The sequence below is a fragment of the Colobus angolensis genome, unplaced genomic scaffold (genome assembly GCF_000951035.1).
Source record: "Colobus angolensis palliatus isolate OR3802 unplaced genomic scaffold, Cang.pa_1.0 Scaffold155, whole genome shotgun sequence".
Lineage (NCBI taxonomy): Eukaryota > Metazoa > Chordata > Mammalia > Primates > Cercopithecidae > Colobus > Colobus angolensis.
In genome coordinates this window covers 5,054,721-5,075,448 of record NW_012114655.1, presented here as the reverse complement: position 1 = coordinate 5,075,448, position 20,728 = coordinate 5,054,721, and the positions used below count along the sequence as shown (strand labels likewise).

The following is a 20,728-nucleotide window of genomic DNA, read 5'->3' as shown; positions in this document are numbered from 1 at the left end:
GGAGGCAGAGGTTGCAGTGAGCTGAGGTCACACCACTGCACTACAGCCCAGGTGACAAGAGCGAGACTCCATCTCAGGAAAAAAAAAAAAAAAAAAGTGCTGGGTGCAGTGCTTCACACTTGTAATCCCGCATTTTGGGAGGCCAGGGCGGGCAGATCACCTGAGGTCAGGAGTTCTAGACCAGTCTGGCCAACATGGTGAAATCCTGTCTCTATTGAAAATACAAAAATTAGCTGGGTGTAGCGGTGGGTGCCTGTAATCCCAGCTACTCAGGAGGCTGAGGCAGGAGAATTGCTTGAACTCGGGAGGCCGAGGTTGCAGTGAGCAGACATCGTGCCACTGCATTCCAGCCTGGGCGACAGAGCAAAACTCCATCTCAAAAAAACAAAAACAACTTTATAACGTTGAACTTTGTGAAAAGTTTTTATTCTCCTTTGGGCTTTTTTTTTTCCTAAAATGAAATCTGTATTGTGAATGAATACAATGGACCACTGAACAACATGTGTTTAAACCTGGCTGGTCCACTAAAACGCAAATTTTGTTCAACCCACTGTGTATTCATGAGATGCAAAAACCTCTCATACGGAGGGGCCGACCTGTTTTGTCCGAGGGTTCAGCAGGACAGACTGCGGGACTGGAGCATGCTGGGACTGTGGTGTATTTGGAGGGGGACAGCTGGGCCTTGCTGCTTGTCATTCTCCTGCGAGTGTAGACACTGTCAGACCACCACTCCTGTTCGAACATCTCTGAGTAGGATGAGAACATTTTTCTTTGGGGTCTATAAGGCTGTGGGCAGGGTCTTGATAGCAGTGAACACGCCAAAGGCAGAGGCTTTCCTGAGACGGTCTCTATAGCCGACATCCACAGAAGGCACAATCACACACACACACACACACACACACACACACAGGCATAGCTGTCTTCTCTGCTACGTACACTTGGAATTATAACATTACTCTAGTGCTCTGGCCTCTCTGGCTTGGCCCTGGGAGCTGCCCCCGGGGGCAGCTCTGGTGAGCATGGCTACCCAGACCCAGTGACCACCCTGAGGGGCTGGCTGGTCAAATGGCTCTACTGAATCCAGACTTTTAATTCCCACATCTATGGAAAAGGGACACAGAACGGTTCCAAATCTTGCAGGCTTGAGGACAGACATTTTCAGACTCCTTTACACTTGAGCAATCTGTTTCATATTTTCTTCCTTCTGAATGGTCAGTGAATGGCCACACTAACAGGAAAACTCCCCACAAATTCAATCTGCTTGACACCAAAACATTTGCGTTAAAGAGAAAAAATATCACCGGATTTTCCAAATGATTGCCTTTATGGTGCTGAAAATCAAGACGTGTTATCTGCGGATCTGGAGCACAGTGACTGAATTTTTTTCCTTTTACATCAGACCATTTGGCACCTTTTTGGGGGTAGGTGGGAAATACTCCAATGTTACGGTATTTGGAGGTGGAACCTTTGTGAGGTAATTAGGTAATGAGGGTGGAGACCTCATGAATGGGACCAGTACCCTTGTAAGAAGAGGCTGGGAGGCCGGGCGCGGTGGCTCAAGCCTGTAATCCCAGCACTTTGGGAGGCCGAGACGGGTGGATCACGAGGTCAGGAGATCGAGACCATCCTGAGCTACACGGTGAAACCCCGTCTCTACTAAAAAATACAAAAACTAGCCAGGCGAGATGGCGGGCGCCTGTAGTCCCAGCTACTTGGGAGGCTGAGGCAGGAGAATGGCATAAACCCGGGAGGCGGAGCTTGCAGTGAGCCGAGATCGCGCCACTGCACTCCAGCCTGGGCGACAAAAACGAGACTCCATCTCAACAACAGCAAAAAAAAAAGAAGAGGCTGGGGGCTCTTTCCACAAGAGAAGGTGGCAGTCTGCCACGGGGAAGAGTGGTCTTATCTGAACCCAACCGTGCTGTCACTGGTCTCTCACGTCTGATCTCCAGAATAAGACATCAGTGTTGTGTTGTTTACAAGCCACCCAGTCTACAGTACTTTGTTCTCAAAGTCAAACTAAGGCTGAATTTTAAAGTTTTAGCTCTTATGTTTATATTTGTGTCCATTTTGAGCTAATTTTTGAATATGTTATAAGGGCCCAATGTCATTCTTTTGCATGTGGCTATCCAGGTTCCCCATCACCACTCTGAAAAGGCTGTCCTTTCCCCATTGAATGGTCTTGGCATCCTTTCTGAAAATTATTTGACCATATATTTGAGGGTTTATTTCTGCACTCTCTATTGTATTCCATTGGTCTATATATTTGTCTATAGCACAGCACCACACTGTTTTGATTACTACAGCTTTGTAGTAAGTTTTGAAATCAGGAATTTTGAGACCTTTAACTTTTCAAATCTTTTTTTTTTTTAGATTATTGTGGATATTTAGGGTCCCTTGAGATAATACATAAACTTTAGGATGGATTTTTTTTCCTATTTCTGCAAAAAGCCTCATTGGGATTTCAAAAGTGAATACAATGAAGTCTGTGCATTGCTTTGAGTAGTACTAACATCTTAAAAATAGTTAAGTCTTCCAATTCATGAATACAAGGTATCTTTCCATTTATTTGTATCTTCTTCCATTTCTTTCAGCAATGTTTTCTATTGCTCACTGCACAAGTCTTTCACCTCCTTGGGTAAGTACATTTCTAAGTATTCTGTTCTTTTTGATGCTATTGAAAATGGAATTTTCTTAATTTCCTTACTGAATTGTTCATTGTACATGAAAATAAATGCAACTGATTTTTGCATGTTGATTCTGTATGCTGCTACTTTGCCAAATTCATTAGTTCTGACACTTTTTGGGTTATTTTTTAAATAGAATCTTTAGGGTCTTTACACATAAGGTCGTGTCATCTTCTAACAGAGATACTTTTACTTCTTCCTTTCCACTTGGAATGTCTTTTCTTTCTTTTTCTTGCCTAATTGCTCTGGCTAGAACTTCTAATTAATACGATGTTGAACAGAAGTAGTGAAAGTAGGCATCCTTGTCTTGCTCCTGGTCTTAGAGGAAAAGCGTTCAGTCTTTCACCATTAAGTATGATGTAAGCTATGCGCTTTACATGGATAGCCTTCATGATGCTGACGTAGCTTCCTTCCATCCTACTTTGTTGAGGGTTTCTGTCATGAAAGGATGTTGAATTTCATCAAGTACTGATGGCAGTGGTGGCCCAACTGGAGCAGCTGCTGCGAAGACACTGGCTGCAGCAGGGGAGGCATGGCCAGGGCTGTGTGCTCCACAGAGCCGGTGAGAGCCAGAACAGGTGGGAGCCCTGCCCCCTTCTGAGTTGGTGGGGCAGGAGCCCTGCCCTCCTGGGTGCAGCTGCGGACCCAGGCATCCTTGTGCTCTCAGGGGCCTAGTGAAGTGCCCCTGCCCCAGCAGGCTCAGAAGTGCCGGCTCATGCTGCCTGGCCTCTCCCAGCTCCTGGTGCCTGCTGTTTTGGAGCAAAGCTGAGCCTGAGCCTGGGCACTGTCACAATTCGGCCAGGTGTGTGTCTGCTTGGGGCGGTGTTGATATGCCAGCCCCCTGCCACCTCAGCCCCCTCTGGACTTTGGGGGCTGATAAGCATGGGTGGGAGGCTGAGGCAGGGGTGGGCTGAGGGTGGCTTGGTGTGGGCCTGCAGGTGGCCCTTGAAACCAACAGCCTGGGCGCCATGTACATGACTGATGGCAGCAGGAGGCAGGCAGGCTCCTGGGCAAAAAGGGGCAGGTCCCTGCTCAAGCCCCACCTTCAAGCCAGGGATGGCCTAAAGCATGGGGGCCAAGCTGTCAGTTCTGAGTGGAGTCCACAGACCAGAGTAAGAACTTATGATGCTTTTTCTGGGCCTGCCCATGGCCGTCCATGGACCAATCACCATGCATTTCCTCCCTTTTGAGCTCATTAAAAATCCTGGATTCAGTTCAACTTGAGCAGACGTTGGATCAACCTGCCTGCGGATAGGAGCTACTCACTGCAGGTCTCCTCTCCACCGAGAGCTGGACACTTACTGGCATGACCTGCCTGGGGAAGGGAGCTACCCACTATGGGTCTCCTCTCTGCTCTGAGCTGGACAGACAACAGGATGATCTGCCTGCAGAAAGGAGCTACAGTCTGGGTCTCCCGAGAGCTGTTCTGTTGCTCAGTGAAGCTCCTCTCCACCTTCTCACCCACCAGCTGTCCATGTACCTCATTCTTCTTGGATGTGGGACAAGAACTTAGGACCTGCTGAATGGTGGGATTAAAGAGCTGTAACACAAATAGGGCTGAAACGTGCCCCTCCACTCACCACACTGTGGGTGACAAGAAGGAAAGAAGAGCTACAGCCCTTTGGGGAGCCCAGACCTAGGGTTCTCCTAGCCAGGGCTGTGACACCATCTTTGGGACTCTGCGGTTCCTGGTATCTCCAAGCTTTCGGGTACCATCACGTTCCCCTCATCCAGATGTGAGTGCCTGCAGTAGATGCTGCGTACAGTATATCTGGTCCAGCTGCAGCCTTGCACAGAGCAAGCACCTGTGCCAGCACCTGGAGCTACCTGCCCTGCCACAGCAACCAGCGCACCTGGCTGTGCACAGTGGCTGGACTTCGCACTCACTCGCTCACACACCCCTCACCACTCTGTGCCTGGCCTGCCTTTGGCAGGTGTGGGATCTGGGCCAGTAATGTGAGCTGAGCGCAGCCTGCCAGGGGAAGTGGGCAGGATGAGCCCAGCGGGCACGAGCAATACTCAGGCAGAAGGTGCCCTAAGGATCCTGTGACAATACTATTTCTGCATCAACTGAGATGACTGTGTGATTCCTTCCCCCAACGTCATTCTGTTAACGTAATATATGACACTGATGGAGTTTCACGTATGGAACCATCCTTGCCTTCTGGGAATAAATCCCCACTCGCTGATGATGTATAATCCTTTTACTTTTTTAAATTGAATTTTTATTTAGTATTATTATCATTTTTGAGACAGAGTCTTGCTCTGTCTTCCAGGCTGGAGTGCAGTGGCGCAATCTCAGGTCACTGCAACCTCCACCTCCTGGGATCAAGTGATTCTCCTGCCTCAGCCTCACGAATAGTTGGGATTGCAGGCGCATGCCACCACGCCTGGTTAATTTTTGTATTTTCAGTAGTGACAGGGTTTCACCATGTTGGCCAGGCTAGTCTCAAACTCTTGACCTCAAGTAATCTGCCTCCCTTAGCCTCCCAAAGTGCTGGGATTACAGGTGTGAGTCATTGTGCCCGGCCAGTATAACCCTTTTAATATACTACTGAATTTAGTTTGCTAGTATTCTGTTGAGGATTTTTGCATCAATATTTATAAGAAATATTAGTCTACAGTTATCTTGTTCTGTTGTGTCTTTGTCTGGCTTTGGTATCAGGAATGCTGGCCTCGTCTTATAATGAATTAGGAAGTGTTTCCACCTCTTGAAATTTCTAGAAGTTTAAGAAGGATTGATGTCAATTCTTTAAATGTTCAGTAGAATTCACCAGTGAAGCCACGTGGTCCAGGCTGGAGATTTTAGCCTATTGGTTCAATCTCCTTACCAGCTACAGCTCTATTAAGATTTTTCTGTTTCTTCATGATTCAGTCTTTGTAGGCTGTTTGTAATATTTTTTTCATTTCATCTAGGTTATCCAATTGGTTTGCATACAATTGTTTGCAGCACTGTTTTATAGTCCTTTTCATTTCTGTATCTTTTGGATCATTTGTCATCCAACCAATACATTTCATATTATTAAAGGACAGTCATCTGCAGCCATGACGTACTGAGGATTCCCTGTGCTGTGCCGTGGGCTGTAGCCTGCTGCCATGCGTCCACGTGTGCAAGGCCACACCATGCCCTGAACCCTCCTGGGCTTATGCTCTCAGCTACACTCTCCTTTCCACACACACAGAGGACCCCAGGAGTGATCACATGTGGGGACTGGAAACAACCAGGGAGAGCACTGAACACAGTGTTTTCCAGCATGTGCTCTGCAACCTCTTAGAGCTGGAAAATCCATTTAAGTGGGTCACAGCCAGCATTCCAAAAGCTGAAATAGAATAGAAATGATCTGAGCACTCTGTAATTATTGTTTTGTAAAACCTCTGCCTAAATTGCGTTATAGGAGGCTTTTGTGGTGTGATATAAACTGTATTTCTTACTGTTCTTCATGGCGAAATACAGATTGAAGGCCTTTGTACGAAGCCAGTTATCCCTCATTTTAGGTGGGGGGAAACTGAGGACAAAGAGGGCACATTCTTCTCTAGGCGCCTCATCTAGTCTGCGGTAAAGCAAGACTACTTCTGGGTATTTTCCTTCTACCCAAGGGCTAACCTCCCAGTGAATGAACGTATTTTATGGCCTCAAATAGTTGTAAATCTATTTTTCTCCTGTTCCATGGTGAGAATTTCAAAGAAGAGATGAAACTGATCTTTGGATATTCAGCAACACCTTTGTCTTCTGATAAAATCAATTTTCCCTGTTTTCTCCCTTTTCTCATGCAGCCTCTCCACCATCCTGATATTTTGTCACTACCGTCCTTTCCACTCTAGATGGCAGTCCCAGCCCGGATGTGAGGCCGGCACCCCTCGATGTCAGAGACTGCACCTCCCCCTTTCTTCCTCCTGGGGAATCCGTCATCAGACTTCTCAGATTCAAGATCCCCCAACTCTGCTCAATCTAGGGCACATCCCCTAAGAGAAAAGACAAATCATCTAGGAAGGTCTGCTGGGAAGAAAAGGAAGGGAATCCTTTCTATTTCTAGGACAATGCAATGGGCTGGGGGGAAAAGCAATACGAGGTGCCTCTCCCAGCTTGATGCTGGGGTTAGTGAGCCATCGGGCTTCAAGAGGAATCAGCCTGGGAATGAGAAAGCTCCAGGCGGCAGGGAAATGTGGAACACACAACATCCAGGCAGGCGTCATCCTGATCTCAGCCCCAGTTGCCTCGTCTCACATGTGAGAAGTCAGGGCTCAGAGGGAGCGTCTGTGACCTTCACCTAAGGTCACAGAGCTGCTGCGGCTTTGCCCAGAGCCCGACCCCAGCCTGGCGAGCCTCCCCAACAAGGGCCACCCAGATTTAGGATCATTAAGAGAATTTTTAATCTTTTTTTTTTTCCTCTCTCTCTCTCTCTTTTTTTTTTTCAGAACAAACCACACCAACTTTCAAGGACTAAGCAAAAAATAAACCAACAGATTTTACTATTAGATTATTAATGCTAATACCTTATAATTTAAAAGATCACTATAAATTTGTTGATAAAAATGTTCATACATTTTATGTAAGATTATTATTTTAGCTACCATAGAAACCATGTTCAAACGAATTACCCTGGGAGTCTACAGATGCCCAGAACATTACTACCTTCAGCATCAGTTTACACGATCAGAGGATGGGTTGTAATTGCAAAGGTAATACATGAATACATTCCTACCATAAATGTTTTACTGAACAGACCAGGGCTCCTTTGCCCTTATGTCCTTCCCAGGCACAGCTGTCAGTTTGCTGTGGGTCCCTCCTGACCTTTCTTTACAGATCAGTTTGTAACTCAGACGTCAGTCTCACTAATTGAGTCATGCTTGCCTTTGCACCAAAATTGTATCATTTGGTTTTAATGAACAAGACTTAACTCTAAACGGATTTTGGCTGGTACCAAAAATCAAATCTACTCCAAAAAGCAAATAGTTTTCCTATTTGTTCTTTGCAAAGGAAGATTTGCCTTTGTGGAGAAGCTTTTAAAAAATTTCCCTTGACTAAACAAACAAACAAACAAAAACAACCCAGTCAGGTGCAGTGGCTCAGGCCTGTAATCCCAGCACTTTGGGAGGCTGAAGTGGGAAGATCGCTTGAGCCAAGGAGTTCAAGACCAGCCTGGGCAACACAGTGAGACCTTGTCTCTACAGAAAATTTAAAAATTAGCCAGGCATGGTTGTGAGTGCCTGTAGTCACAGCTATTCAGGAGGCTGAGGCAGGGGGATCAGTCGAGCCTAAGTGTTCGAGGCTGCAGTGAGTTATGATCATGCCACTATTCTCTAGCCTGTGCAACAAAGTGAGATCTTGTCACTTAAAAATAACCCCAAAAACTGAAGGTAATTCCCAAACATTCTGAGCAGTGCCAACATAGGTAGAAGGACTATTTGAGACACTGTCACTTTATTTTTATTTTTTTAATTTTATTTTTATTTATTTATTTATCCATTTATTTATTTATTTATTTATGAGACGGAGTCTTGCTCTGTCGCCCAGGCTGGAGTGCAGTGGCCGGATCTCAGCTCACTGCAAGCTCCGCCTCCTGGGTTTACGCCATTCTCCTGCCTCAGCCTCCCGAGTAGCTGGGACTACAGGTGCCCGCCACCTCACCTTGCTAGTTTTTTGTATTTTTTAGTAGAGACGGGGTTTCACCGTGTTAACCAGGATGGTCTCGATCTCCTGACCTCGTGATCCGCCCGCCTCGGCCTCCCAAAGTGCTGGGATTACAGGCTTGAGCCACCGCGCCCGGCCACTGTCATTTTAAAGATAAGCCTTGACCCTTCCAAAGCTCTGCCCACTGTGGTTCAGGTGGGAACCTGCGTGGACCTGGGGTCCAGCACATCCTTTCACAGCTTCTGCCTGGCCGCCTGGCTCCTGTTTCCCTTAATTGAAGGGAGACGTTCTCATTTTGAGGTGATGTGAAATTGTCTATCCTCTAATGCTTCAATCAGACATAGCAAAGGGCAAAACCTTTCAAATAACCACCTGGGAAGACCGGTAACTTGAAGTCCTTGCTCACTCAGACAGGCACGGTGCAGCCAACCCCCCGGACCCTGAGCTCTTGGAAATGCAGTTTCCGTGAAATGCAGTAACGAAGAGTTGTCATCAGACAACCGACAAACACACACATCTGGTCTGTGGTGCAGCAGGGTCTGCCTTGCCTGCAGGGTCCCCTGCGGTTCATCCCCACAGTGATGCCAGAGGAAGCCTGTGGCTCTTTTCTTTAGTCTGGGGTGTCAGAGACAGACCAAGTACAACCGTATCAGTAAGCCCTTTAGTCCACTCCTTCAAGCCTTACTGAAAATCATTCCTTTCCATCGTTTTCTACATGCCTTTCTAAACATATGAGGCGGGCCGGGGTGACAGCAGCAGCACACAGCGAGCCAGCCCTCCAGCCGCAGTGGGAATGAACAGTAGTGCCGAAACCCCTGCTCCCTGTGCCCTCCGAGGGATCCCAGGACACTGCCTGTGGGTTCCTCAAACAGCCGGGAGCCTGGGGCCCACCTCAGAGCCTCTGTCTGCAGGGGAGGGTGGAGGGACACTGCCCAGGGAGAGAAAGGCACTCGTCACATGTGGCGCACCCAGAGGTCCCTTCACCGTGAGTTCCGAGCCCCAGCACAGCGGACTCCTGGCTGCCAGCCACCTGCCCAGGACCGTCTGCCCTCTGGCCATTGCTGCTCCCAAGGCCAGCAGAGAGGCTGCAGGTGCAGGGCCGAGCCTCAGAGAGCAGGGAGCCCACGGCCTCCTCTGTCCCTCTGGCTTTAGGCTTTAGTCACAGAGGAGAGCCCTGCCTGGGGAGATGACTGGACAGCAGTGGCCACGAATGACCATGTCAGGCTGGGCACAGGACACACAGTGCACTGTTGACCCAGACACATGTCTGAACTCCTAACCAGGCAGGAACAGTCTACTTCCACAAGGACCTTCTACCCGTTTTTCTGGGAACCAGTGGCCCTCTCAGTCTATCTTGGTCTTCAGCCTTGCAGGAGAAGCCTGAGTGTGGAAGAACATTTTATCTGAAAAACAACCCTCACGTGCAAAGCCACAGATGGCGACGATGCTGCCCGGTATTGAAGGGTATCCGGCGAGACGGGCGACAGCCCCGGCAGCACAGGCCCACGCCACAGCAGCCGCCTCACAGCCCGGCCTCAGGGTGTGGTCCCAGAGGCCACCTTTTCAAGAGAAGATGGAAATTCCAGTTTTCATGGGAAATCTCCCAATTTTTATTTTTTATTTTTGAGATGGAGTCTCCCTCTGTCGCCCAGGCTGGAGTGCAATGGCGTGACCTCTGCTCATTGCAACCTCCACCTCCAGGTTCTCCTACTTTAGCCTCCCAAGTAGCTGGGATTACAGGCATGCGCCACCACACCCGGCTAACTGTTGTATTTTTAGTACAGATGGGTTTCACCATGTTGGCCGGGCTGGTCTCCAACTCCTGACCTCAAGTGATCTGCCCACCTCGGCCTCCCAAAGTGCTGGGATTATAGGCATGAGCCACCGCACCTGGCTCCAATTTTTAAAAGCTAGATCAACTGAGGTTCCAATACCCTGTGGGGCAAACCACGTGCACAGCCATGCTCTAGGCTAATTCTGTGGCTTCTGCAGAGAGGGACTTGTGGGGAGGGCTCACCCCATATTAGGGCACTGTGGATCTGACGAACATGAGTTTCTGCATCAAGAGAGCTGACAGCCACCAAGTGCTCGTCCTCCTCCCCAACAGCCAGGGCCCCTCCCAGTGTCCACCCCGGGGAGCTGGAGGAGCCCGGCTGTGCTGGGTGGGGCCTGGGAGTTCCTCCTGGCTATGAAGAACGGGCACCTGGATTTTCACAACTGATTTAATCCCTATAGGAACTGGTAATGAAGAGATGCGTAATACGATTTCTTTTCTTAAATTTTACATTGAAATTGCTGTTTCCATAGGTCAAAAATGGCTGAATGTTCACAATTTCATATGCTTCAATCTGGGCAAAGGTCCCTGTCCCTCTCCTGCCTCTCCTTCCATCCGCTGATGGCCAGACCCTGGGCCAGGCCGCCCGCAGTCAGAAAAGGTCACCTGGGCTCCCTCAGCTCCAGCAAGAAAGGTTCCAGCAACTTGTTCAAACAGCTCTCCGGGCTGTGTCTAGAATATTCATGCCCCTTTACGGTCTTCCCATTCCTGAGTGGTCTAAGATAATGAAAAGAAATCTAGACCAGTCTCAAAGCTCAGAAGTCACACAAACCAGGCTCCAAAGCAACCAAGCTCAGGCTACCTCCGAAAGAATGCGCAAGGATTCAGATCCAGACCCGCCGCTGCTATCTGCCATGGTGTAAGCATCTGCTTTGCCTGTGATGTAATTTACACCTGGGTGGCTAGTTTTCATTTTCATCCAGAAATCACTGCTTCCACCACATTCAGGCCAGTGATGTCCATTCCCTGAGCCCCCCGGGACACACAGTGTCTACCACATGGCAATAAAGGCTGACTGGCTTTGGGACACCCATCACATTCACACAGCCTGCACTGTCCCAGGCCAAGGGACATGGGAGGAAGGTGCCAGTGTCAGGAGGACACTGGCGGAGGCAAGGAGGTTGCTGGTGGAGGGAGGAGGGCTCTGGTGGGGGGAGGAGGGTGCTGGCAGGGGGAGGAGGGCTCTGGTGGGGGGAGGAGGGTGCTGGTGGAGGGAGGAGGGCTCTGGTGGGGGAGGAGGGCGCTGGCTGAGGGGACGAGGGCTGTGGTCGGGGGAGGCGGGTGCCAGCTGAAGGGAGGTTGGCTGTGGCTCCTGACCTGCACCTGCACAGGAGCACACCCTATGGGACAAGGATCGGAACTGGCTGAGCTGGGCACTTCCTCAGGAAGGGGCCACAGAAGGCAGCAGGGCAGTGACCACTTCTCAGAAGGGGACTCTCGTCAAGAAGCAAGGAAGCCAGGGCCACTGCGATGCTGTCTGGTTAACTTTGGTCTGGCCCTTCCTCATGGTATAAACAGAGGACACGAGGGGCCACGTGGTATAAGCAGGGGAGGCGAGGGGCTGCGCGGTATAGGCAGAGGGGGCCGCTCACAGGAGGGCCGGAAGCTTCCTCCACCAAGTACAGCTGCTGGCCCACTCGTCCTCCTCCTCAAAACCCAAACCCACCCCATCCTATTGCCCCAAGCTATGCTTCCACCTCCACTCTCCAGGTTTCCAGCAGAAAGATGCAGCTTTAGTTGAATCAGAGTGTGAAGCCTGATCACCCAGAAGCTGGTTAATTCGATGCCCAGCCCCTCTCACACCAGGTTTAAATAGAACAGCATTTTCTAATGTGCTCACGGAGGCCTGGGGTGGGTCTCTATGAACGGGCCCTCACAGGAAGCTCCCCAACATGCACAGGCTCCTAGTGAGGCTGCGCCACAGAGAGGACGGGAGGAGCACCTGCCCCCAGCCGCTGACTGGAGGGTGCTGAGCTGCCGCCAGGGCCTGGACTCCCAGGGCCTCAGGTGCTGCAGGAGAAAGGCCTGGGACATCGGTGCTGAGAAAGGAAGAGGTGCTTAGGGGCTTGCAGGGGCTCTGGTAACAGGAAAGAAGCCCTGAGCACGGCAGCATCTGCCCCCACGCACTTATCCTCCCCAGCCACCTCTCCCCGGAGCACAGGCCCGCGCAGCAGCCCAGAGGACTGCCAGGCCCTGCCAGGGGGCACAGCAGCCCAGAGGAGCCCGGCTGCATGGGGGCATTCCTGGGTGAAGAGGACCTGGGTTGGGGACCCTCAGGGCAGAGAGAAGGAAATGGACAGCATGGCCACACCCACAGTATTAGCGAGGCCTGAGTCTGTGTCCGGAGAGAACGGAGGTTTCTTCCTCATCCACTGCCAATCTTCTCCCTTTTGGGGAACCACCAACTAGGCTAACAGACCAGATGTGGAAGTGGAGCGAGGGCCTGGGCCGAGCTGCCTCTGGTCATCACGCCGGAACGCATCTTGTGTTTTATGAAACATCACACAGAGTCCTTTGCTAAGCTATGCAGAAGCCACAGGAGGAACAGCCGCACCTCGAGGCGGGACAGCTCCCAGTTCCAGGTTACTCAGAAAAGAAAAGGAGAAATAGCACCGCAGCTGAGGACCTCAAACCCACGCTGCAGGCAGCAAGGATCTCTGCAAGCCCCAGCTCAGCTCCAGAACAGAGCTCTCAGGGGCAACACTGTATGTGCATATTAACAAAGTGGGGCCCAGACAGGGATGTGGGCTTCTGCGGACACAGTTCACTGGCTACCGCATGTCTTCCCCTGCCACGCAGCATGCAGCCTTGACGGGACCTCCGAACATCGCTTCATCACCTTCCTGATTTCAGGGAAGGGAGGCTCTGCTGGTGGGCCAGCCGGCGCTGCCCGGGAAAGGGCGTCACACAAACCTGCTGCCATGTGACGCAGAAGACACTCTTTTGACACATTTTGCTTTCTGCTGGGCCTCCTGGTTGGTAAGGGTGTGGCCAGTGTGCTGGTGTTCAGGACACAAGGTGCTATCAACAGGGACAGCAAGCGGGGCTGGGTCTGCACCAGGAACAGAGCAAGGAGCTGCCTGACCCATGCTAGGGAGAGAGAAGCCAACACGGGGGCAAGTCTGGGAGGAAGACTGGGGAGCGCCCAGGCAGGGAACAGAGAAGCTCCCTGTGCACACAGAGACCCTGAACGTTCTGGAGCTCCTGGAGAGAGGGCCAGGGGAGGCTGTGCCTGTTTCCACCAAGTCCAGGGGTGGCGTTCACAGCCCATAATACATTAAGGCAAAGCAGCGATGTCTAAGCCTTCTGTGGGTCTGAAACTGCTGCTGGAATGAGATTTTCTCCCTGTCCTCTCTCCAAACACAGGCGAATCCCATACACTGTGTGTTTAGCACTTCAGAAGAATTAGTCCTTCCTCTGTCCAACAATCTACAGGCATCAGGATGCCAAAGCGCTCAGTGCGTCTGGATGGTGCAGCTCTGTGGACACCAAGGACCCCAGGATGCTTTCGAGGCTCGAGGAAGGTAACACAGCAGGGCCAGAGGGGCTTGTGGACTGGACTGGGCACCCAGAGCAAGGACAGAAGGGGCAAGAGAGGATGCAGGGGGCAAGAGGAGGAAAGCGCTGTCAGGTGCACGCCTTCCCCTGGCATCCCTCTCCTCCCCGAGGCTGCCCTGTCTAGCCCTCCCCACGGTCTGAAGGTAGCACTTGGTGGCACCCACCCCTTCCCTCTCTCCACTACCTGCAGGAGCTGCAGAGCAGACAACAAACCTCGGCTCTGCCCATATGGATGGCTGCGCCCATGATCCTCGTGAAGTGGGAGCCTGCCCTCCTGAGAGGGGTCCCCGGGGTCCCAGGCCCAGCAGCCACTCCAGGAAACCCACCTGGACGGCTGCACCCATACCCTGGACAGCCTCGGTACGTCAGGGCAGGGGCCGGAACTGCACAGCGCTGCTCCGGAAAAGGGACGCTCTGTAAAGAAGCCTCTCCTGTGCTCAGCACACCACAGGGCTCAGCACTGGGCACTCGGCCTCGCCGCCCGCCACCGAAGCCAAGGATTTATACGCTCGCTCGGCCACACGTCGGGCAGCAAAGATCCAGGGGGGGCCTGGGAGGGGCCGCGCAGGCTGCTGGGGGGACTGCCCTGTCTGTTTCTTGACCGGGTGCTGGTCACACTGGTGTGTGCAGTTTGTGGGGACTCACTAAGTGGAACTTACGAGGTGCGCTTCGCCCCATTTGTTACATGTCAACTGAAAACACGCCCAGCCTCTGAACCCTGATGGGCTCCCGAGTCTCTGGCCGCTGCCTGACGCTGGCGCCGGGTGGCCGGGGTACTCACCTGTGGCAGCCCGTCCTCCCGCCTCCGGCTGTGGCTTGGGCGGTTGATGAAGGACCGCGTGGAGACTTTGTAGTGGTTCAGCAGGCAGACGATGACCACCACCATCACCGTGACCACCACCACGATGATGATGATTTGGGCGAACTCCAGCTCCGCTGCCATGGAAGAGGACAGTGGTTAGCCGCCTGGCCCTCCAACCCCAACCCATTCTCCAGGCACCGCCACCGCCCCAGCCTCTCACACACATCTGGTCCTCAGGCCCGCAGGACACAGAAACGACTGTCCCCCTTTAGCGAAGGAGACACCATGGCAGAGTTGGGAGGCTGTGCAAACCTGCCGTGGGGATTGAGGAGCCTGGGCCATCCCCCACCACAGGGGGCTGAGAAAGCCTCCCCAAACTGAAGTTATTTCTCCACTGTCACTGCTCTAGAAAAGTTAAACTCGTCTTTATGGTTGAGTGGAGTTTCTCAAGGCAATTCCCCTAGGGAGCCATACTTCAAAGGAAAAATCCACTTTGTCCCCTTCCCTCCAAGGCTGTGGCTGTGCAGGTGAGTTAGGAAACACATCTGCATTGCTTCCAGGCCTGCAGGCACAGCGCTTCAGGAGTGGTCAGGTCTGCCCTGGGTTTCTGACACCACCACCCCAAAGATTCCCTAAATGCTACTGACACACACTTCACACGTGAGTCCAGCAACACAGAGCGACTTCCAGTCACAGCACACTGGGCTGGCAGCTGGAAGCAGGTGAGCCAGATCCCTGTTTTGGGAGAGGAAGCAGGTCGAGGGCTCACGGGCAGCCTGGAGCCACTTTCTGCCCCTGCTCTCCCAGCCCATGGCTCTGCTGCCTGCTTCACTCCTCGTCCCCCACGCTGGAAGGAAGGGACTGTCCGTGCAGTGATGTAAATTCAGAGCAAGGGGCTCGGGGATGCTATGAGGAAAACAGTGCAGGAATCTGGGGGTGTTGTGGTGGACAAAAGGCAGGAGGAAGAGGAGAGAACGCCATCAACTGTGCTGCCCTGGGCTCACGGCATACACGCACACACATGCATGCACATACATGTGCTGCAGCAGGGCTCAGGCCCCGGCCGGTGGGGAGGCATATCTGTCAGCGTATCCGCTCAGACGTGGGGCGATGCAGGCAGAGATCAGGTGGTGCTTCCCCAGTAGCTACAACTGTGTCCATCTGCTGGTCACACCCTGGGAACCGAGGGTGAGGCTGGACGAGGGGTTCTCTGGATCGCCCCATGTCCTACCCTTCAGTACTGCCCTCCGCTTCCATCCTCAGACCCCCACACCCTAGGGACTGAGGGTGGCAGTGGAGGGCAGTGGGGCCCTGGGGCCTACAGGAGAGGGGCTGGCGCCTTGAGAACGGAGAGCAGAGTGTGTGGGAGGCTGCTGGCTGAGCTGTGCACAGAGAGCAGATGGACCTGCCAAGTGCCCCTTGCCCCCGCAGGCAGGGAGAGGCCAGGCTGGTGGGAACACCACCCTTCCCTGTGGGCATGGACAGAGCCATGCTCAGAGCCTCAGAGGCCATGCTCTCAGCAGCTCCTGAGGCTGGCAGTCAGTGAGGCCTGCTGGCCCCGCCCCAGCCAAGGGGGTGCTGTTGCTCTGGGGTTCCCTGTGACCTGTCGGCTAAGCAGTGGGGGTTCTAGGGGCCTGGTGCCCAGCCCAGCCTTGGGGTTTGAGTGTCCACTTCCTATGGGGAGGAAGTGTCCATCGGAACTGCCACACTTACATGCATCCCCCCCGCCACCCCAACACACACGCAAAAAGTCTCCCTAGGGCTTATCAACAATTTTGACGCTGGGGGCTTTCTGGAAAAGACTGAAATTGTGCCGAGTTTCTTCGAGCAGGTGCTTGGGCCCTTTGCAATTGGGTTCCAATAGAAACGTGACCTTATTTCTGCTCACAGGCCATGGGAAGTATGACACGCTTGTTTACCTAGGAACAGTCTTTGACTCTGCCCCTGCCCATAACCTTCCTGTGTCTGGACATTCTGGCCTTGACCCTGTGTTTCTCAGGACCCTACCCCCACACACCATGTGACGTCTCCCAGGCTGAGTCTGGAGCCCCTACTTTGCCGCTCCTGACACGGGAGGCAGCTAAGTGGCTTCCCTGGTACAAGGTGAATTGATGAGTGACTCAGCACCCCCAGGCTGAGAGACGGGGCTGGGATGTGTGGCCCCGGCTGGCTCTGCCCAGCTGCATGTGTGTGCTCTCTGTGAGGACAGCCACCGCCAACAGGATAAGGCCTGCACTGGCTGCAGAGTGCCCGAGTGTGCCTCCAGCAGCCCTGAGGGTCTGTGCAGGGGGTCAGCCACCAGCCCAAGGCGATCGCCCAGGGACAAGCATGAAAGGAAGCAGAGATTCCGCTCAGGACAAAGGCAGTGAACACAGTGGTGAGGGCTGAACCCCGAAGTCGAAGACGGTGTTCCTAGGTAAACAAGCATGTCATACTTCCCATGGCCCATGAGAAGAAACGAGGTCACATTTCTATTGTGACCTGAATAATGCCTTCTTTTTTTTTTTTTTTTTTTTTTTTTGAGACGGAGTCTCGCTCTGCCGCCCGGGCTGGAGTGCAGTGGCCGGATCTCAGCTCACTGCAAGCTCCGCCTCCCGGGTTCACGCCATTCTCCTGCCTCAGCCTCCCGAGTAGCTGGGACTACAGGCGCCCGCCACCTCGCCCGGCTAGTTTTTTGTATTTTTTTAGTAGAGACAGGGTTTCACTGTGTTAGCCAGGATGGTCTCGATCTCCTGACCTCGTGATCCGCCCATCTCGGCCTCCCAAAGTGCTGGGATTACAGGCTTGAGCCACCGCGCCCGGCCCGAATAATGCCTTCTTTAAGCAACTCTTATTTTTATTTTGTAGTTCAATAGTGGAGTATTCACAAATTAAAGCACGGCCTAGGATTTCTGAATGTTTTCTTTTCAAGAGAACTTCACTGTTTTATGGACATGGATATAGAGGAAAATCACGGTGACAGGGACGGATCAGCACAAAGTCGTGCAATGGGTCAACTCTTCTCTTGGAGGACACCTTTGCAGGTCATCTGTTCTTGACTAGGGAAAGCTATGCAGATACACATTTGCAGCAAAGTAAATTAAATTATGTTTTCACAAGTCTCCGGGCATTTTTTACATATTTGTGTTTCATTTGAAAAGGATTTTTATTATAAAAATAATGAAAACTTCTTGAAAATTTAAATCACATAGAAGGAAACAGTGCAGTGTAAAGTCTCCCTTCCCAACCCACAGCGCCCCTGACTCCACCAAGCCTTACTCTGTCCCTGGGGAAAGCCCAGGCCTCCACTGCATCATGTGTGTGTGTTTGCTATGATATGAAGGCTTTCCTCTTTTCAGTTATTAGAATCCATGTGCAAATATCTTGTTTGCATCTTTTCACTTAACATCACAGACCTCTTTAAACAAGAACACACGTGCACTGGCCTCGCTCTGTGGCAGCTGTCTGTTACGGAGTACAAACATACTGGAATTTGCCTTCTCCAGCTGGTGGCTGTTCAGGTGGCTTGCTTTTTTCTTTTTTCTCTTATAACCACAAAATTGCATGTGTATATGTGCAAGTGTGTGATTGGCACACGTTTGTCAGCATACTTAAAGACTCCCAAAAGTGACATTTCTGGGCCCAGGGCATAATCACTTTTAATCCTCATGGCTACTGAGAACCTGCCTGTTGTAAAGGGTGCATTAGTTTAGGCTGTCCCAGTAAGAAGGCATGTTCCCCGTGCCCTCATTCACCCTGGAGACTCACCCTTTTAATCGGTGACAATCTGATGGGCAAAAATATCTCTCTCATTTTTATTTGTATTTCGCCAATTAGTGGTAATTTCAGATCTTTCCCTATGGTTATGGCAATTTGTGTTTCTCTTTTTCATAATCATATTAGTGTATTTATAGTTTTCTCATTTATTTCTTATGTATTTCTGTGAAATCATTACATATTATGGTTACACATCTTTGTCTGTTACGTGTTGCAACTATTTCCCCTGGCCAGTCATTTCTCTAAACTCCACCATGAGTTTCTCTATAGATGCTATAAAGTTTTATGCCATCAAATACTCTCGTTTTCCTTTATGGCTTCTAAACTTCCTGTTTGATTGGGAAGGTCCTCTTTAATATTCTAAACATATTTTTTTCTAAGATTTTTGGAGTTTGTATTTTATGTTAGATCTTTAGTTGCTCTGGATTTTATTCCTCTTTTGGTCTGACACAGCACATGGAACATGTGATATTGACTGAAAGGTGTGCATTTTCTGAGCTAATGTCTGATTTAAAAATTCAGGCAAGGATGAGAAAGATCTCAGTTGTATGAAACAGTGCATGGAATCACTCTCCGTAAAAGTAAACTCCAGGCCAGGTGTGCCTGGAATCTCAGCACTTTGGGAGACCAAGGCGGGGAAATTATTTAAGGCCAGGAGTTCAAGATCAGCCTGGGCTAGAGCGAGACCCTGTATCTTTAAAAAAAAAAAAAAAAAAGTAAAGCCCTCACCATCTTTCTTTTTAAGCGGACTGCCTTCTTATAGACCTGCCACACACATGGGCACTGCCCTGCCCTGCTGGGACATCTGCGCCATGCTGTTGCCCTGAGGCTGATTCAAATATGAGTCATGCCCAGCCGTGGCAGGTACGTCTACAGCACATGGATGGGCGCTGGCCTGGGGGTTCATGGGCACCCTAGTGGCATGGTGCCTGGGGCAGGTCAAGGTCGCGGGCATACTCAGAGGCTGTGGGAGCAGGAACACTGTGCCCAGGAGCCTGCGAACAAAATCAAGTGGCCCCGAGGGGTGCCCTGGGGTGGCGGCAGCCTGATGAGGGCCTGAGCCACGAGGGCACTCAGTCCTGGGCACAAGAGGCAGCTCTTCCTGCAGGCACCAAAGACCCAGGGACACCTGGGTCCCAGAGCCCACCATCCTCACAGCCTGGTCATCTCACTGCAGCAGCCTGGTCCCTGGCTGCAGGTGAGGGGGGCCCGTAAGCCCTCCCCTGAGGGCGTCAGGGCCTAGTGCAGGGCCCGCACGTGCAGCAGAGCCTTGCTCTGGGAACTCTGGGCAAAATCCGTAAGTGGAAACAGACCCCCTTCTCGCCTTTAAGTCACGGGAGCCTGAACACTAGCTACCGAAAAGATGAGCATCGTACTCTCTTCGGGGCCACAAAGCCTCCCCAGGCAGGGGCCAGGAGATCCTCAAAGGGAAAACTGCAGTCAACAGGTTCTTGGAAAGGTGTGTGAGGATTCCCAGACCCTGAGCCCTGCACTGAGATGCCCTCTCCCTCCGTGACCCTCTTCAAGCTCATGAGGGGTGTGTGGCAACCCCCCTCCGCCCCACACCTGTCCTCCCACAGCCTCTCAGTCATTTTAAACAGGAGAATTCCACTAAACACCCACAGCCTGTTTTCACGTGGCAGGGCAGGGGGTGGCTGTGGTGCGTGGAGCCCAGCAACCACAGAAAGGAAAGATGCCTGGGGTTTGGGTTTTGTTTTTAGGGGTGGGGAAGGAGTCGGCTGGAAAGGGGAGGCTAAGAAGAGAATGAATTCTGGAAGAACTGCTAAAACAGAAAGTTTGGAAAAATAAAACCCGCAGGAATAGTAGCATTCTTAGAAAATTTATCGGATGCTTTGGGGCTTCCAAGATGCTATGCGCCTAACACGGATTCTGGCACAGACGACGGGTCGAGTTTCCTTGTTCAATAGCAACGGATGTCCACAGAAGAGGGCCAGAAAGCAGGGCACGCAAGGAAAGAAGTTGAGGCCAAAGTCAAATGTTCACATCCCCCTTCTACGGCGCTGTAGTTCATGACGCTGTGACAGATGAGTCACTGCAATGGAAATACCGGATACTTTTTAATACATCTAGCCTAAAACTTACAGGAAGGCATCCTAACACCTTCTTTTATTATTGTACAGCAGTGGCAGTGACGACAGTGATGATGGCATCTCTCTATTTTTATGGAAACCTCTCCAGGAAATCCCAAGCTGCACACTGGAGAATTACGGGAACAGAAGCAGCAGTGTGAAGTCTGTCGGTCTCTCCCCTGGTTCGAGGAGGAGCTGAACTGAATCATACTAGAGGCATGAGTGTCTGCGCTATTTTTAAAGAGCTCTGGGGAAGTGCGGCTGTCCCACCTCAGGCTCCTCATATAACACTCATTTCTATTTGCGGGATGGTTAACACCATCTTCCATTTGGTCTTTCCTCCACCAATATATTATCCTTCACCGAAGT

The 20,728-nt window shown here is 51.5% G+C and overlaps 1 protein-coding gene across 5 annotated transcripts in view; it reads right to left on the bottom strand.

Moving 5' to 3' along the window:
* LDLRAD4 (low density lipoprotein receptor class A domain containing 4) overlaps positions 1 to 20,728 on the bottom strand; it is a 435,244-nt gene that overhangs the window by 15,866 nt on the left and 398,650 nt on the right. For all 5 annotated transcript variants that reach the window (XM_011936638.1, XM_011936639.1, XM_011936640.1 and 2 more), the window contains one exon: positions 14,493 to 14,647. In XM_011936638.1, coding sequence (XP_011792028.1) covers positions 14,493 to 14,647 — 155 coding nt within the window. The remainder of the gene's footprint in view (positions 1 to 14,492; positions 14,648 to 20,728) is intronic.